This window comes from Heterocephalus glaber, unplaced genomic scaffold (assembly GCF_053883595.1).
Source record: "Heterocephalus glaber isolate CG9 unplaced genomic scaffold, H.glaber_assembly_v1.0 deba00001300, whole genome shotgun sequence".
In the NCBI taxonomy this organism is placed as follows: Eukaryota; Metazoa; Chordata; class Mammalia; order Rodentia; family Bathyergidae; genus Heterocephalus; species Heterocephalus glaber.
In genome coordinates, this window is record NW_028258247.1 from 210,015 (window position 1) to 223,972 (window position 13,958).

A 13,958-nucleotide genomic window follows, 5' to 3' on the forward strand; every position below is an offset into this window, starting at 1 on the left:
CACTTCATATTACCAAAGTTAGAAGTAGTCACTTAAAGAAAAGCTTTTGCTATCTGCAAGGTTTAGTATTTTCTGCAGCAAGGTGAAGGAAACTGGCTCCTTTCTTATTCACAGGATGAAATAATTTCCAAAAATGAAAGAAAACTAAGTAAGGCTCTCAGAGGCCCATGGCACCAATGGTGGACCTGAGGCTACAATCTTTTCTTACAAGGTTAGACTTCTTAGGGTGCCATTTAAAATATGCAATCAGTAGGAATAATGATTCTTCCCCCTTTTTCCGTTTCTTATAAGACAAAAGAGAAAAAGAAAAAACAGAAACAGATTAATGACATTCTTACTCAGTTAGCAATGGAAAATAGACCAAGAATTCAGGGACATCCACAACACCTTCCAAGTTGAAGTCATATTTGCAGCCAAATAAAGGATAATCTCCTTTCTTCTGAAATTTCACAGTATATATTTCATTTCCAAATGATTCTGTTTCTGAAGCTTCAAGACGTCTTCTATCAGGGTTATCCCCCAACCAAAAGAAAAAAGATTAAAGTTGTGATTATCATACTTACTTTGATGAGATTATGCATGTTGAAAAACTAAATGATATAACTTAAAGACATTTGATTAGTTTTTTAATTAGAGTCAAGCTACTTTTTATATCACTAACGGTGTTACCAAAAAGTTTGGTTGGTTAAGTCTCTGGTCCTCAGTATTTAATGAGTAACTTGCATACCACAATCACCTCTGGCTCAGCATAACCTCCATTTCCAACTTATACATAAGGTTTTTGGTTTTTTTTAGTACCAGGGATCAAACTCGGGACCTTGCACTTACAAGGCAGACAGCGGAACCACCGAGCTAATTCCCTGGCCATACACAAGGTTTTAAAAGTTTATCTTAGATCTTTTGAGCATCTACTCAAATACAGTACTAAGTGCTTAGCGCTTGTAAGACTCAACATAGTGTGTCTTATAAACTCTAATTGTGATAAACATTTGCTACTTAATACTGCAGATTTTTAAACCGCAATACATTTAAAAGTACTTACATCAGTTCAAAGCTATTGGGAGTGGTTCCAATAAAGTAGCCTCCGGGGCTGAGTTTCTCACAAGCATTTCTGAGCATCACGTCAGCCTGCTCATAGGACTCAAAGGAGTAATGACAGACAAACTGACAACTGCAGATGTCAAAGCACATTTCTGGGTCACGAAATTTATCAACTAAAAGTTCCTGAAATAAATTAAAATGGATTAATATTTTTAAGCAACTATAACATAGATGAAAAACTTTTTGGTAAATTAATTCTTAGCATTTAGAGTTCTTAAAAGTAGCTAAGCCCCGCCATCCATCAATCCTTTATATCAGTCTTCAGCTCTCTTTTCCCTTGCTATGTATGAAGGGTATAAAGAAATTATTTTTATTCCAGCTTAAAAATTTTTTGATTCCTTTTTTCATGGTAATTTAAAAATCTAGGGATTCTGAAATGTTTAATAATGAAGCCATCAGATATGATAAGGTTAATTCTTTTGACACTGGCATCTTAAAGAAATAAAAATGTTTAAAATTTTCCAACTTTCTAGCAATATATTACACTTCTTTTTCGCTTTCAAAACTACAAACAAAATGTGTATTTACAAGTTGATTAAAGGTATTTACAATTTTAAATAAGCTAGCAGGTCAGACAATGATCATCCAGTTCACAAGGTTATCGCTCAAGCTCGGCAGGTAAGTGTTTGCCTAGCATGTTGCAAGGGCCTGGGTGTGATCCTCAGCCACACAAATACACACACACACACACACGCACAATTCAGAAACAGATTGATGGTGGCAAAAACAAAAAGATTCTGATGTTGGGAGATTAATAAACTATGCTGAACAAAATGTCATTAGGTTCAGTTCTATTTCAAAACACAGTCAGCCATTAGTACCCTCAGGTTCTGCACCAGTGGGTTCAAATAACTGCATGTTGAAAATACAAGGTCAAAGAGGCTGTCAGTACAGACTTCTTCTCTGTCGTTATTCCCCAAACAATACAGTCGACATGGCACCAACACTAGCAGTACTGTAAGTACGTAAGTATACACAAAGCACCCTGGAGGATATGCATAGATTACCTACAAACCCTGTACTGTATCATTTATAGGAGAAACTTGAGCACCTCTAGAGTTTGGCATCCATGGGGGTCCTGGAACCAATCCCTGCAGATCCTGAGGGACAACTGTACTAGAAAATAATGTCGTCCAAACCAAAAAGCAACAGTGATTTCAACAACTCAAATTATTAAAAGCAAATTCCTGGAAGTACCCAGTGGGTTGCTGAGGGGAACCTGATAATAGAATTTCTAGCTGAAACTTAAAATGCATGTACTAAGATTTTTAATGTTTCAAAGCACATTTTAACAAATGAGTTGATTTAAAAAACAAAGAGGCAGGGAATTTAGCTCAGTGGTTCTGCCACCTGCTTCACAAGCACAAGGTCCCCAGTTCGAGTTCAATCCCCAGTACCAAAAACAAAACAAAACAAAACAAAAAGAAAATCCCTGTACCTTTGAAGAGTCAGCAGTTATAAATTCGGCATTAAAAAGATATTCATTATCACGACGATTTTTCATGTCCTCATACCGCTGCTGGCACTGCTGGACAGAAATGTCAGCGATATCTGAAAGTGGAAGGAGAAACATCAGCCATGGCTGGAAGGGCATCAGTGCTTGTCAACAGAAAAGGAGGAAGGGCAAAAATTTAGATGTGGATCTCGACCAATAAACTCAGCATAAAATTCTGCATTGAAAAGGTTTTATTTTCCTTTAAAGTGTCTGTTACAATGCAAACACTCTATTATTTTGTTTTTAAAAGGAACTAAGGGCCAGGGATTTAGCTCAGTGGTTCTGCCACCTGCCTCGCAACCGCAAGGACCTGAGTTCGATCCCTGGTATCCAAGAAAAATAAAATTTAAAAAGGAGCTAAAGCTTTCCTACAGGTACTGATACCAGAAAAGTTCCAGTATGATTATTAAATGCTTATTCAAAGTTAAAAGCAGAAAGATTAGATCCCAATCGAATGACGATAAAACCCAACACTGTATGCTAAGCTCACCTTTGAAAACACCAAGTTTTTATTTTCATAAAACAGTGTTTTGCCCTTTATCCTGTTTTGGGATTTGCGCTGTGATCAAAAGCAATGCTGGGTGTAACACAGCCACCTCCACAGCACCAATAGCACTCATGGGAAGAAAGTCAGTTTCACCTAGAAATACCCTTGACAAAGCAGAACCTGATGAAATCTTGGCTCTTGAAAGCATGTCTTTCAATAGCCCATGTGATAAAATGGGAAGAAGCAAAAAATCCTCCTGCTACATGACAAGGTGTGACATTTACCTTAGGGAACAACATTAGTGTGGCTGTTCTGAGCTGTAGCTGGACTGGCCACTCTTCACAGAAAGTCATTTTGACTTGAAAGAATGACAAACTATCAGTTTTCAGTTATGAATAATATTCTGGTACATATTTTGTTGAAAATGAACACTGAGGTTTCAAGGAACACAATAGATAGTATTTGTTGCTAAAGTACGACTTTCAAGGGAAATTCCCAATTCTGAGTAACCTGTACGTACCCACCATGGGATGAACATTGCCCCAATATTTAAAGCCTTTTCTCATCAGTGGTGATACTAAACAAATGTGATTTCTTGGTGTCAACATATAGATCTGCATCACTTCAGTATGAACAGTATTTTCCAAATATTACAAAACCATGCAGGAAGTACAAGACAGACCAATGGATCTTAGTGTAATGCAGTACAAAATGTTTATCAATAAGGCTTCAGACTGCGTATTACAACTAACCTTTAAGCAACCACCATTTGTTGACTTTTGATGTAGAATCAAAGATGAACATCCACAATTATCTGAAGAGGCTATTAAAATACCTTTCATTTTACAATTACTTATCAACCAAAATAATGTTATGATAGGTTTAATGAGAAATAATTAACAAGAAACAGTCTATTATTCCAGACTCTAAAAGGACTACCAACATTGCAGGGAAAAAAAGTGCCAGTTATTCTCATTAAATTTTATTTTAACAAATTAAAATGTACCTCTAAAATTCTCAGCCTTAACTTCTCATATGGTAAGCCCAAACAGATACAACCACATACTCAAAAATGTTCCAGTCTTCAATAACTTTTAAGCATATTTAGGACTCATCACACCAGAAGATTTAAGAACTGCTGATTGATGCCAAGCATAGTGGCGCATACCTGCAATCCCAGCACTTACAAGGCTGAGGCAGGTAGGATGCCCTGAGTTCAGGGCCAGGCCGGACTACATAGCAAGAGCCCCTAAAGTCCAACAGCGACTGACACCAGGACAATACCTTGGAGGTGGCTGCTGTTCCTCCTCTAACTCATCTTATCACAAGCACAGAACATCGACAGGTCCCACTTCAGTGTGCAGACTGGCCGCTGTGTGCAGATGCTTGACGCATTCACTTTTCAAGTTCCCATCAAGCTTTCACTTATGGCTTCCTGATCGTTTTAAGATTGTTGCCTGGATCTATTATTGCAGGTGAAAAAATACTGAATTTCTTTTTTTTTTTTGGTACCGGGGATCGAACTCGGGTCCTTGTGCTTGCATAGCAGGTGGCAAAACCACTGAGCTAAATCCCGGGCCCCTGAATTTCTAATCTACTATCATTCCTCCTCCATTTATTCAATATGATTTTTCAATAAAGAGGAATTTCCTGTTTCAACCATTTGGCTACCCTGAAATACTATTTATATTAAGTAAGAAAGTGTTTTATTCTCTTTCCACATTTATGAGTTTCAGAATAGTAAGTCTTTCAGCAACCTCCAAGAGTGAACAATGAGGTCTTTTCCTTTATTTAATGTTCAATCACTATTCTTTTTGATGTCTGAATTCCTATCTTGGCCAGTAGAAAACTTCACAAGTTTGTCCTTTAGATATGACTCCTATTATTTTCGATAGCTTCCTGCCTTTCTCGGGAAGGGTAACTGATCCCAGCCTCATTAACTGTATTAGAAAGCCACCAGGAAAGTCCTGTAACTAGTTTTTAAAAACACACAACTCATGCACAGGCCCTAGAAAATTTGCCACAAGATATTCTAGCATCATGATGGTAAGGAAACCCTTATTTCCTATTCACCTAACTGATCACAACTATTCTCTCCGATACCAATATTTATCTTACCAGTACAAACCAGCTTGCTAATTCTTCCTTTTCTCCACTTCAGCAAATCTCCACCTTTACCACATCCCAGGTCCAAAACAGTGATATCACGGGTTTTTTTCTGTCGTACCTTTTCTAAAAATTCCCCTAAAAGAGAAAAATTAGTCATAATAAATTACCTATATTGTGCATTTTTAGTAAAGCACAAACGGCTACCTTTAACAACCTTCTAACCTCTGACACATAATATAAATTATTACCTTTACTTACAAAGTTCATGTGAGACTTGCTATTTCAAAATACTGTATAACTAAGTTGAATTCATCATGTATCATTAACATGTTCCCACTGGCTGGTTTGAACCACTAGTAGTACACGCACGACTGTCTCATGCATGACTGTAACACTTCTACCACCAGAACGAGGTACAGGCGGCAAAGTACTCACTGAGTCACTGAACAGCTGAGGAGACAATATCACATGATGAGAGAGAATTTTCCTCATTACAAAAATAACATGTAAAATGGACTCAAAAATGCTCAATTAAGGGCCGGAGATTTAGCTCAGCGGTTCTGCCGCCTGCCTCGAAAGTGCAAGGTCCCGAGTTCGATCCCCAGTACCAAAAAATAAAAAACAAACAAACAAAAGAAATGCTCAATTAAAAAAACACAGGAATAAATGTTGACTATGAAAACTCCAATGATAAGTTATCTGCTTCAACTGAGAATAGTAAGGAAAGCAGAATGCACAGACAACCTTAAGAATAGAAACTGAAAACTCCATAATACTCATATTAACCTTGAAAAAAAGGCAGCCACTCACTTACCCTAGAGAACAACTGACAGAGTCTGATAAATCACATTTTAACATGTTTTAACATTAAAACACAAAATACGTCTGAATTTAGTTCTTATTCCTAATACTTCCCAGAATACATTATTTTTCTTTGAAAATCACTAAAGGGTCATCAAAACTAGTAGACAGTACTCAAAATTGGCACTTTATTCTTTCTAGTATGTATAATTAAGCACATCTACTTAATGCACTAGATTTACAAAGCAATAATTATATTGTCATATTTTTCCACTCACTTCCTTTTTACTTCAAAGATGAGTTTCCATAGATGTTTACTCCAAAAAGTTGAATGTCTTCATCAATCCTCAAAGTAAATGCTATCCTCTCCCAAGAAAACCACATGAGAAGAACAAGCTCAGTGGGCTATCAATTTTAAATCAATAGAAGCCCAGAGATAAAATCACAACACTGACCATTTTCTTAACGAAATCAAATTCCTATGTTCAATCCAACAAAAACGCCATTGTGCTGATATAAGCATAGTGAAATAATTACTTAAGAGCACTAGATAGCCTTAATTCTAACTCTAAAGAAACACACTGCCTTTGAACACTTCACTAATATCAATTAAACACCCATTAACATCCAATCCAATTTTATAAAATCAAGGTTTGATCATCAAATGAGTAAGAAATAACAGATACAACAGCTTGATATATGGTTAATATTGAGGAAAAAAATCAATGAATAAATGAAAACTAGGGGCTAAGGATACAGATCAGTGGCAAGGTGCTTGTCTACCATGGGGAGGGCCCTGGGTACAAGCCCAGCACCACACAAAAAACAAATTAATTAAATAAATTTTAAAATTCCAAACTAAAAGGTAAAAATTTATCATACCAATAAGGACACTTTTAATCCAATTATTGAAGTTTCTTAGGTAAAAAATACGACTTTGACTACGCTTCTCTAAACCAACTTCCTGAAGCTCATTGTAGTGGGCAGCAACTGCAGAGCTGTGTCCTTCTAGCTTCTGAAAATAAAACAGAGAGAACAAAATAAAGGGTCAGAACATGGTAAAAGAAAAAAAAGCCCCAGAGAATGTGGCCCACAAAAACATAATACACTACTGAAGTAAACCGAGCTTAACCCAGAGATCCCAGAAATTATTACCAAACCAAAGATCTTTTTTGTAATATGCCCCATGAAAAGCAATCCAGATTTAACATTTATATCTTAATCTTTCATCTGTATAATTTTACTGTCACTGTCATACTTAATAAAACTACTACTCTCCCAGAGTTTTGATTTATTCAATTTAATAAATGACAATCAGTAGAGGGACTTCCTACAAGGGAAGAAAACAGGAATGTGTTACCACGTTTAAGTTATTATTACAAAACTGCTGTGAGGATTAAATAAAACAAACCAGCCAGGGTGATGCACACTTGTAATCCCAGCTACTTGGGAGGCCAAAGCAGGAGGATCAAAAATTTGAGGCCAACTTAAAGAGATCGTCTAATAAAAATGAATGAATGAACAAACAGAGCTGAGGATGTGGTTCAGCAGTCAGTGGGTTAAATGCCCAGTACTGTCAAAAAAAAAAAAAAAAAAAAGATTTTATATATATATAAAGGGATTAAAATTTACTAAGTTGTGCTTCATGTCAGTGATTTCTATTCTACGCTATTAATTTAATCCAACAATTTCTCATCTTCATTCTGTACAACTCTAGATATTCTATAAAAACTCCATGGTAGGTAAAGGGCCCCAGAACCCCCTCACTTCCCTTTTCAACCAGGTCTTATCTTTTATCTGCTTCACAGTTCAGGTTTAAGAGTAAGACTTTACCTGAAAAAAACCTGCCACAAGTTTTAAAAACTGCATTTAAAATACAAGCTCTAAGGCCAGGGATTTAGCTCAGTGGTTTCGCCGCCTGCTGCACAAGCGCAAGGACCCGAGTTCGATCCCCAGTACCAAAAAAAAATAAAATAAATAAAATAAAATAAAATACAAGCTCTCCTTTGCTATGAGGACAATGACAAAAGCCTGGCATACCTTCTACTTTCCTCTTCAGAGCTGATGGCAAAATTTTCTCATTCTTTAAAGTACTCTTTCATACCAACTCTAGATTCTGCCTCAGAATCATTTCCACTAGTAAATAATTTGCTATCCTTGCTTCTTAATTCCCCTGCTAAATATCAGGCTTTGGCATCCACTTATCTAACACAGTATGTAAACTACACTGCTAAGCTGGAAACAATCAGAGTTTAATTCAATTAATAAAGGAACACAAAACTGGGTATGATTTTGAAATTTATCAGCTCAAGTGATCATCATAACTACTTCAGAAAAAAAGAGATGAACACTCAAAGGAAAAGGGTAAAACATCTAGTCCTCACACTCCCGTCTTTTTTTAAACATTAAGAAAAAACAAGTTATAAAAAGCGACTTTCAAATTTCTTGTAAACGAATTATGAAATAAAACAATAATTATCTCATTAGCACAAGTTCACCTTAATAAGAATTTTGAGTTAAAAAGCCTGTGTCTTAAGGCCGTTTGTATTAAAAACAGAACATTCTACCTGATTAAGATTATATAAAAACCAGTATAATTCCACACTGTTCCACGTTTCCAGCTGATATAGTCTATTACAAATAAATACATTCCACATACTTTCTGCTTTTCAGGAACATCGTCGAGTTCTAGTTTTCTCTTTTTCTGAGTGCTATCTCCTGTAGAAGGAACACTATCAGCTTCCATTTTTCTTTTCTTTGAAAAGCTGTCAGCATCACCTGAAGCTTTTTCCTCTAGGACAATTTCAACACCAAGATTTCTTTTCTTGGATGGAGTATCTTCCCCATAACTTTCCTCTACAAGATCGTCCTCAAACTTTTTCCTCTTTCTTGATACATCCACTTGCTCACAGACAGGAGTCTTTTCAGAAAGTCCAGCCCCAGAAGCTGTTGAGGTTTCATCAATACTGAGTAAAGACTTTGTTTCACAATCTACTGATGAATTTCCCTCTTTAAAAGACATCTTTTGATAGTCTTCTGCTTTTGTAGAATTTTCCATTTCTGATTACTTTAATTGATGGTTAAAACTTCATAAACCAACACTGGAACGGCAAAAATTTTTATATTATTTATAAACACTAATCCAAAGGCTTTAAAGCAAATTTAACTAGAAACTATGTATTTTGTATTTTCAGTGATCAACTAGGAGTTTTTAAAGACTTCACTGTAAAGAGTGTTATTATATAGTGACGGGGATTCAGCTCAGTGGTTCCGCTGCCTTGCAAACGCAAGGTCCTGAGTTCAATCCCTAGTACCAAAAAAAGTGTCATTATACATGTATAATGTGTGAATTCCTGAATATTTAGTAGTGCCAATTATAACTTCCCAACACTTCTATAATCTTATTCACAGAGGTCATTAAAACTATTAAATGAAGTGGAAATATACAAATGCAGGTATTTTATGAAATATACAAATGCAGGTTGAGCATCCCAAATCCCTAATCCTAAAATCCAAACTTCTTTGGAGTACACAAGTGCACACATTCCACTAGTAAGCAGTGGTGCTTACTCAAGAATAAAAACACTGGGCCGGAGATTTAGCTCAGTGGTTACGGCGCCTGCCTCGAAAGCACAAGGTCCCGAGTTCGATCCCCGGTACAAAAAAAAAAAAAAAGAATAAAAACATTACTCTTTTCCCCAATTTATGTGTACTTTTTGTACAGATACAAAACTGTTAGACCAAATACATTTTTAAATTCTTTGTACTAAAATAATAAAGGAAACAGGTATTTCTTTTGATAAGGGACTAAAGTGAATCAAGAAAAGAAAAAAAATCTACAGCAAGGACTTCTGAAATTTTTCCTTCATAATGGGTATTCCAATTAGGTAGAAAGGACAGTGGAAATAGGTTCAGACAAGTTTCAAGACTCAGCCTTTCAATGACCACTAATCCTCTTTCTAATACGTTCTTAGGCCTATACGTAAAATGAAAGGGAGAAATAACTGAACTACTTATTGCACAGGACTTATTACTAGGGTCGACATAGTAAATTATTCAATAAAGTATCCAATCTCATATTACAGAGGCGCTCAATGTGAACTACGTCTTCAAGAGGCTTACAGCCTATATACTATTAAAATGTTAGGCTGTATTATTCAAGTCAAATGGAGAAGAAAAAGCCAAAAAAAAAAAAATCTGTAAACTTCAGTAAACTCAGATTAAATTCAGAACTGAACGCCATTAAGTTTTTTTTAAAAGCTTTTTTTACACAAAGAAAAAGTCAAGTACCCTAAGAGTTAAAAACAAATCCACCAAAAACCGAAGACATTTGAAGATACTAGCCTTCACTAACCATCGCTGGAGGTAACAAAATAATAAGAGGTGCCAAATGGGAAGAAATAAATCAGAAAAAAAAGGTAATAATAAATTATTGGGAAAACTGGCCACCGAATTATCAAATGCCTATTTCTCCTCTTGTCATTTATTTCATAAAAAAAATTATTTTACATTCCAATAAAGCAATGTAACATATGTAACATTATCTTTAGCTGTAATCATTTTTGGGATTTAAGTGAATTTTATTTATACAGGCTACTACTATTCCTACGTATGTAATATTACAAAAACATAACCGGTCAGAATAAATGACACAGTAGTCCAGACGACTGCAACAACCGACAAGAATGTTTAAAACTGAACGTAGAACAGCTCCCTGGGAAAGCGCTTGCCCGCCATGAGCAAGGCCCAGGACTGGACCTCCAGCACCGCAAAAAAAAAAAAAAAAGGAATGATCAAAATATTCCAAACGGAAGAGCTGTCTCCCGAGAATCCTCGAGGAGGGAGTCAAGGGTAGTAGAGTAGGCTGCAATCCGGACCGACCCGAGGCCATCGACCAGCCGGTCTCTGCGTCCCAGGTTCCCTCGCCTGGCTGCCCTCAAGCCCAAGACCCGCGCGCGAGCGATCCCTGGGGCTCGGCTCAGGCTTCGAGGCGCCGCTCAAACCTTCCGCGTACCCACACCTGGCCCGGCCACCTCACAGCAGCGCCCATCCCGCTCGGTGGGCACACAAGCCGAAGCTCCTACGCGCGACCGCTCCACTCACCAAGGAGGCCGCCACGACTGTTTGCGGAAACGCCGGCCCGCGACACGCGCGTCTTGTTGCGTCACTTCCTGGACGCGCTCCCGCGCGCGACACAGGTGACGCCACATCCCGCGCGCCGGAACTACGAATCCCGTGGTGCCTCGCGCTAGAGCAGCAAGACTGCGGGAGCACGTTGCTGGTGGGCGCGGCTGGCGAGTTGCTGCGGTGAGAGAGCGTGGCTGGGCCGCGGGTGGGAGGTGGCTCGCCTTGCGACGAGGCTGCCCTTGGTGGTGCGCGGCAGCCCGACTTCGGAGAGGTAGACGCGACCTGCGTCGGGGAGGGAGGACCCGGAGGGCACCTTCAGCACGGGCGCATGCTGCCAGTGCGGAGGTCACTGGGCGGGGCGGGTCTCGCCCTGGACCTCTGTCACCCCTGCGCCTCCCTCCTAGGGAGCCGGTGGAGTGGACTGCGCTGTGTGGGGAAGCCGTGCTCCCTGCCAGGTTCTAGGGAAAGGGCAGCCCGCACCTGTTAGCGCCAAACACTTCAGGCGCGTTGTCTGTAGCTGGACTTTGGCACGCAGTGGCTGGAGGGAGGAGGCTACACTGTCTTTGTCCTTCACCTCCGATTTCCAGTGGGGAGTCGGAGGCACCTGCTGTACCGAAACCGCTCCGTGGTTCTGGGCTGTCACCCTCCATTCAGGCAAACCGTTCTGTGGATTCAGAGGGCTTACGATGCGTGTGTGTGTGTGTGTGTGTGTGTGTGTGTGTGTGTGATCATTGTTGTGCCTCAACACCTTCCCACCATCAGTGTAAAACCATAACAAATTTACAGTCCATTTTGGAATTAATTCTTTACCAAAATTGGTCCTTTAAGGGAATCTTTGAAAATTGTGTTTTACCAGCTTGCTTTTTTGTTTGTAGGCACAATTATGTTTATAGACTTGGCTTTGAGGAAGGTGACATTTGCGTGCACCTCACAGTCTGATCACTTCTAAACTGTGAGCCCTTCTGAGGTTGTTGACCCTTTATAATGACTTTGGACCAATAAAGAGACTACCTTTAACAAATAAGAACGAGCCATCAATTTCAGGTGACTGTATTTGTATTTTTTTATGACTTGATTAGCTAAGTTGAGAATTAACTTCAGTTCATGATGGACAACTGCAAAGGTGTATGTAGGTCCTAGACTGAAGGTACTTATTACATGTTCAGGTACTAAAACTAAGCAGTTAACATAGTCTACATTTACTTGTTCTGTTGCTTAAGTTTCGTGAAATAATTGCTGTTTAATTTTAGAGAAAATGGATCTAATTTTTACCTTAAAACTTTTTCTCAGATTAAATAAAAACTTAACTATATATTTATACAAAGTTCATGATGAATTAATGTTGTGCATGGGATATATAGAAGTCATATTTTGTACCTTTTGTAGAATTTGAATAGAAATCATGTAAAAGTCTGACTTTCTAGAAATTGAATTAAAATAATAACAGTAACTAACACTGTAGTACCTTCAATGTGCCAAGCTAAGTGCTTTGCACATTTGTGCTTATTTAGTTTTTATGTAGCCCAGTAGGGGTGTTTTGTTTTGTTTTATTTTGTTTTACAGATGAAGAGTAAGTAACTTGGCTAAGGTCATGCAAGTGATAAGTGACAGGGCAGGGATTTGGACTCAAGCTGCAGAGACCAGAATCTGCTAATAATGAAACAGTGCCTATTAGAAGACTGTTCTCAGAACTAGAAGTTGCCTGGCACATAGATTTTCAAAGATACATTTTGATACTCTACTTTTGCCTTTTGTTTTGTCTTTGGTGTGGTTGGGGGGGGGGTTGTTTTGAGAGAGAGTCTTGCAATGTAGCCCAGGCTGCCCTTGAACTTGTTATGTGCCCTATGTATCCCAGGCTAGCCTAGATCCTCAGTCCTCCTGCCTCAAGCTCCCATGTGCTAAGATTAAAGGGTGCACCACCATGCCTAGCTTGTTACTTTTTAATGCACACAGTTCAGAGGGAAAAATAGCTGGATAAGAATGTTATCATGCCAGAACATGAGCTCTACCAAGACAGGATGATCATTTTGTTTAGCGATTTAACTTAGGTGTCTTGAGCACTCTCTGGCATGTGGTAGGCACTTATTGCATGAATGAGTCTCCAAGAAAGGTTTTAAAAGTCATGGATTTTTTAAAATGACAGATGGAATTTATTTCAAGCCACTGATAAGAAACAGCATTTTTCTCGGAGGTGCAATTTTAAAGTGTAGTTTCCACTGTAGAATTGGAGGTCATATTTTTGAAACATAAAAATTGTTTTTAAAATGTAGACACAATGTTGAAACTTACTAAGAATGATGAAGTTCTGTGGAGGCAGGAAAGATGTTTGTGTCACGTTTGTTCCTCAAATAGGCTTGGAGGAAGGACTTTTCGTCTTGTTCATTTCAGGTATTTCCCATACCAAAGTTGTCTCTTTAGAGTAGATGAAATATTCTTGTTAAATATTTTCTGAGCTGGGAATAATATAGCTCAGTAGTAGAGTGGTAGCATATGCAAGCCCCTGGGTTTGATCCCTAGCCCTGAAAAAAAATCTTTAAAACGCTTTTCCTACAGTTGAAAGTAATATTTGGTTGAGAAATTTGTAAGTTTACAATGTGTCATAATTAATTTTATATATCAAGTTGGCCAGGCTATTTAATCAAATATTAATCGAGGCGGTGTGATGGTATTTTGAAGATGTGAGTGACATCTACACTCAGTTGACCTTTTTATTTTTTGCCTTTTTGAGACAGGATCTGGCTATGTAGTTCAGGCTGGCCTTGAATTTATGTACTCCTGCCTCAGCCTCCCAAATGCTGGGATTACAGGTGTGTGCCACCACACCCTGCAACACTTAGT

The 13,958-nt window shown here is 38.2% G+C and overlaps 1 protein-coding gene across 5 annotated transcripts in view; it reads right to left on the reverse strand.

Moving 5' to 3' along the window:
* Rnmt (RNA guanine-7 methyltransferase) overlaps nt 1–11,230 on the reverse strand; it is a 208,898-nt gene extending 197,668 nt beyond the window's left edge. For 4 of the 5 annotated variants that reach the window (XR_015451267.1, XM_087211138.1, XM_087211139.1 and 1 more), the window contains exons 1-7: nt 11,097–11,230; nt 8,653–9,094; nt 6,876–7,008; nt 5,202–5,327; nt 2,540–2,652; nt 1,043–1,224; nt 339–503 (exon numbers count right to left, since the gene is read on the reverse strand). Coding sequence is in view for 4 of the 5 variants with exons in the window: in XM_087211138.1 (XP_087067264.1) it covers nt 339–503; nt 1,043–1,224; nt 2,540–2,652; nt 5,202–5,327; nt 6,876–7,008; nt 8,653–9,051 (1,118 nt within the window). In the remaining variant the exon portion in view is untranslated. Of the gene's footprint in view, nt 1–338; nt 504–1,042; nt 1,225–2,539; nt 2,653–5,201; nt 5,328–6,875; nt 7,009–8,652; nt 9,095–10,874 lie in introns of all 5 variants that reach the window. The other variant, XM_087211140.1, reaches the window with a different exon arrangement.
* Between the last annotated feature and the right edge of the window lie 2,728 nt (nt 11,231–13,958).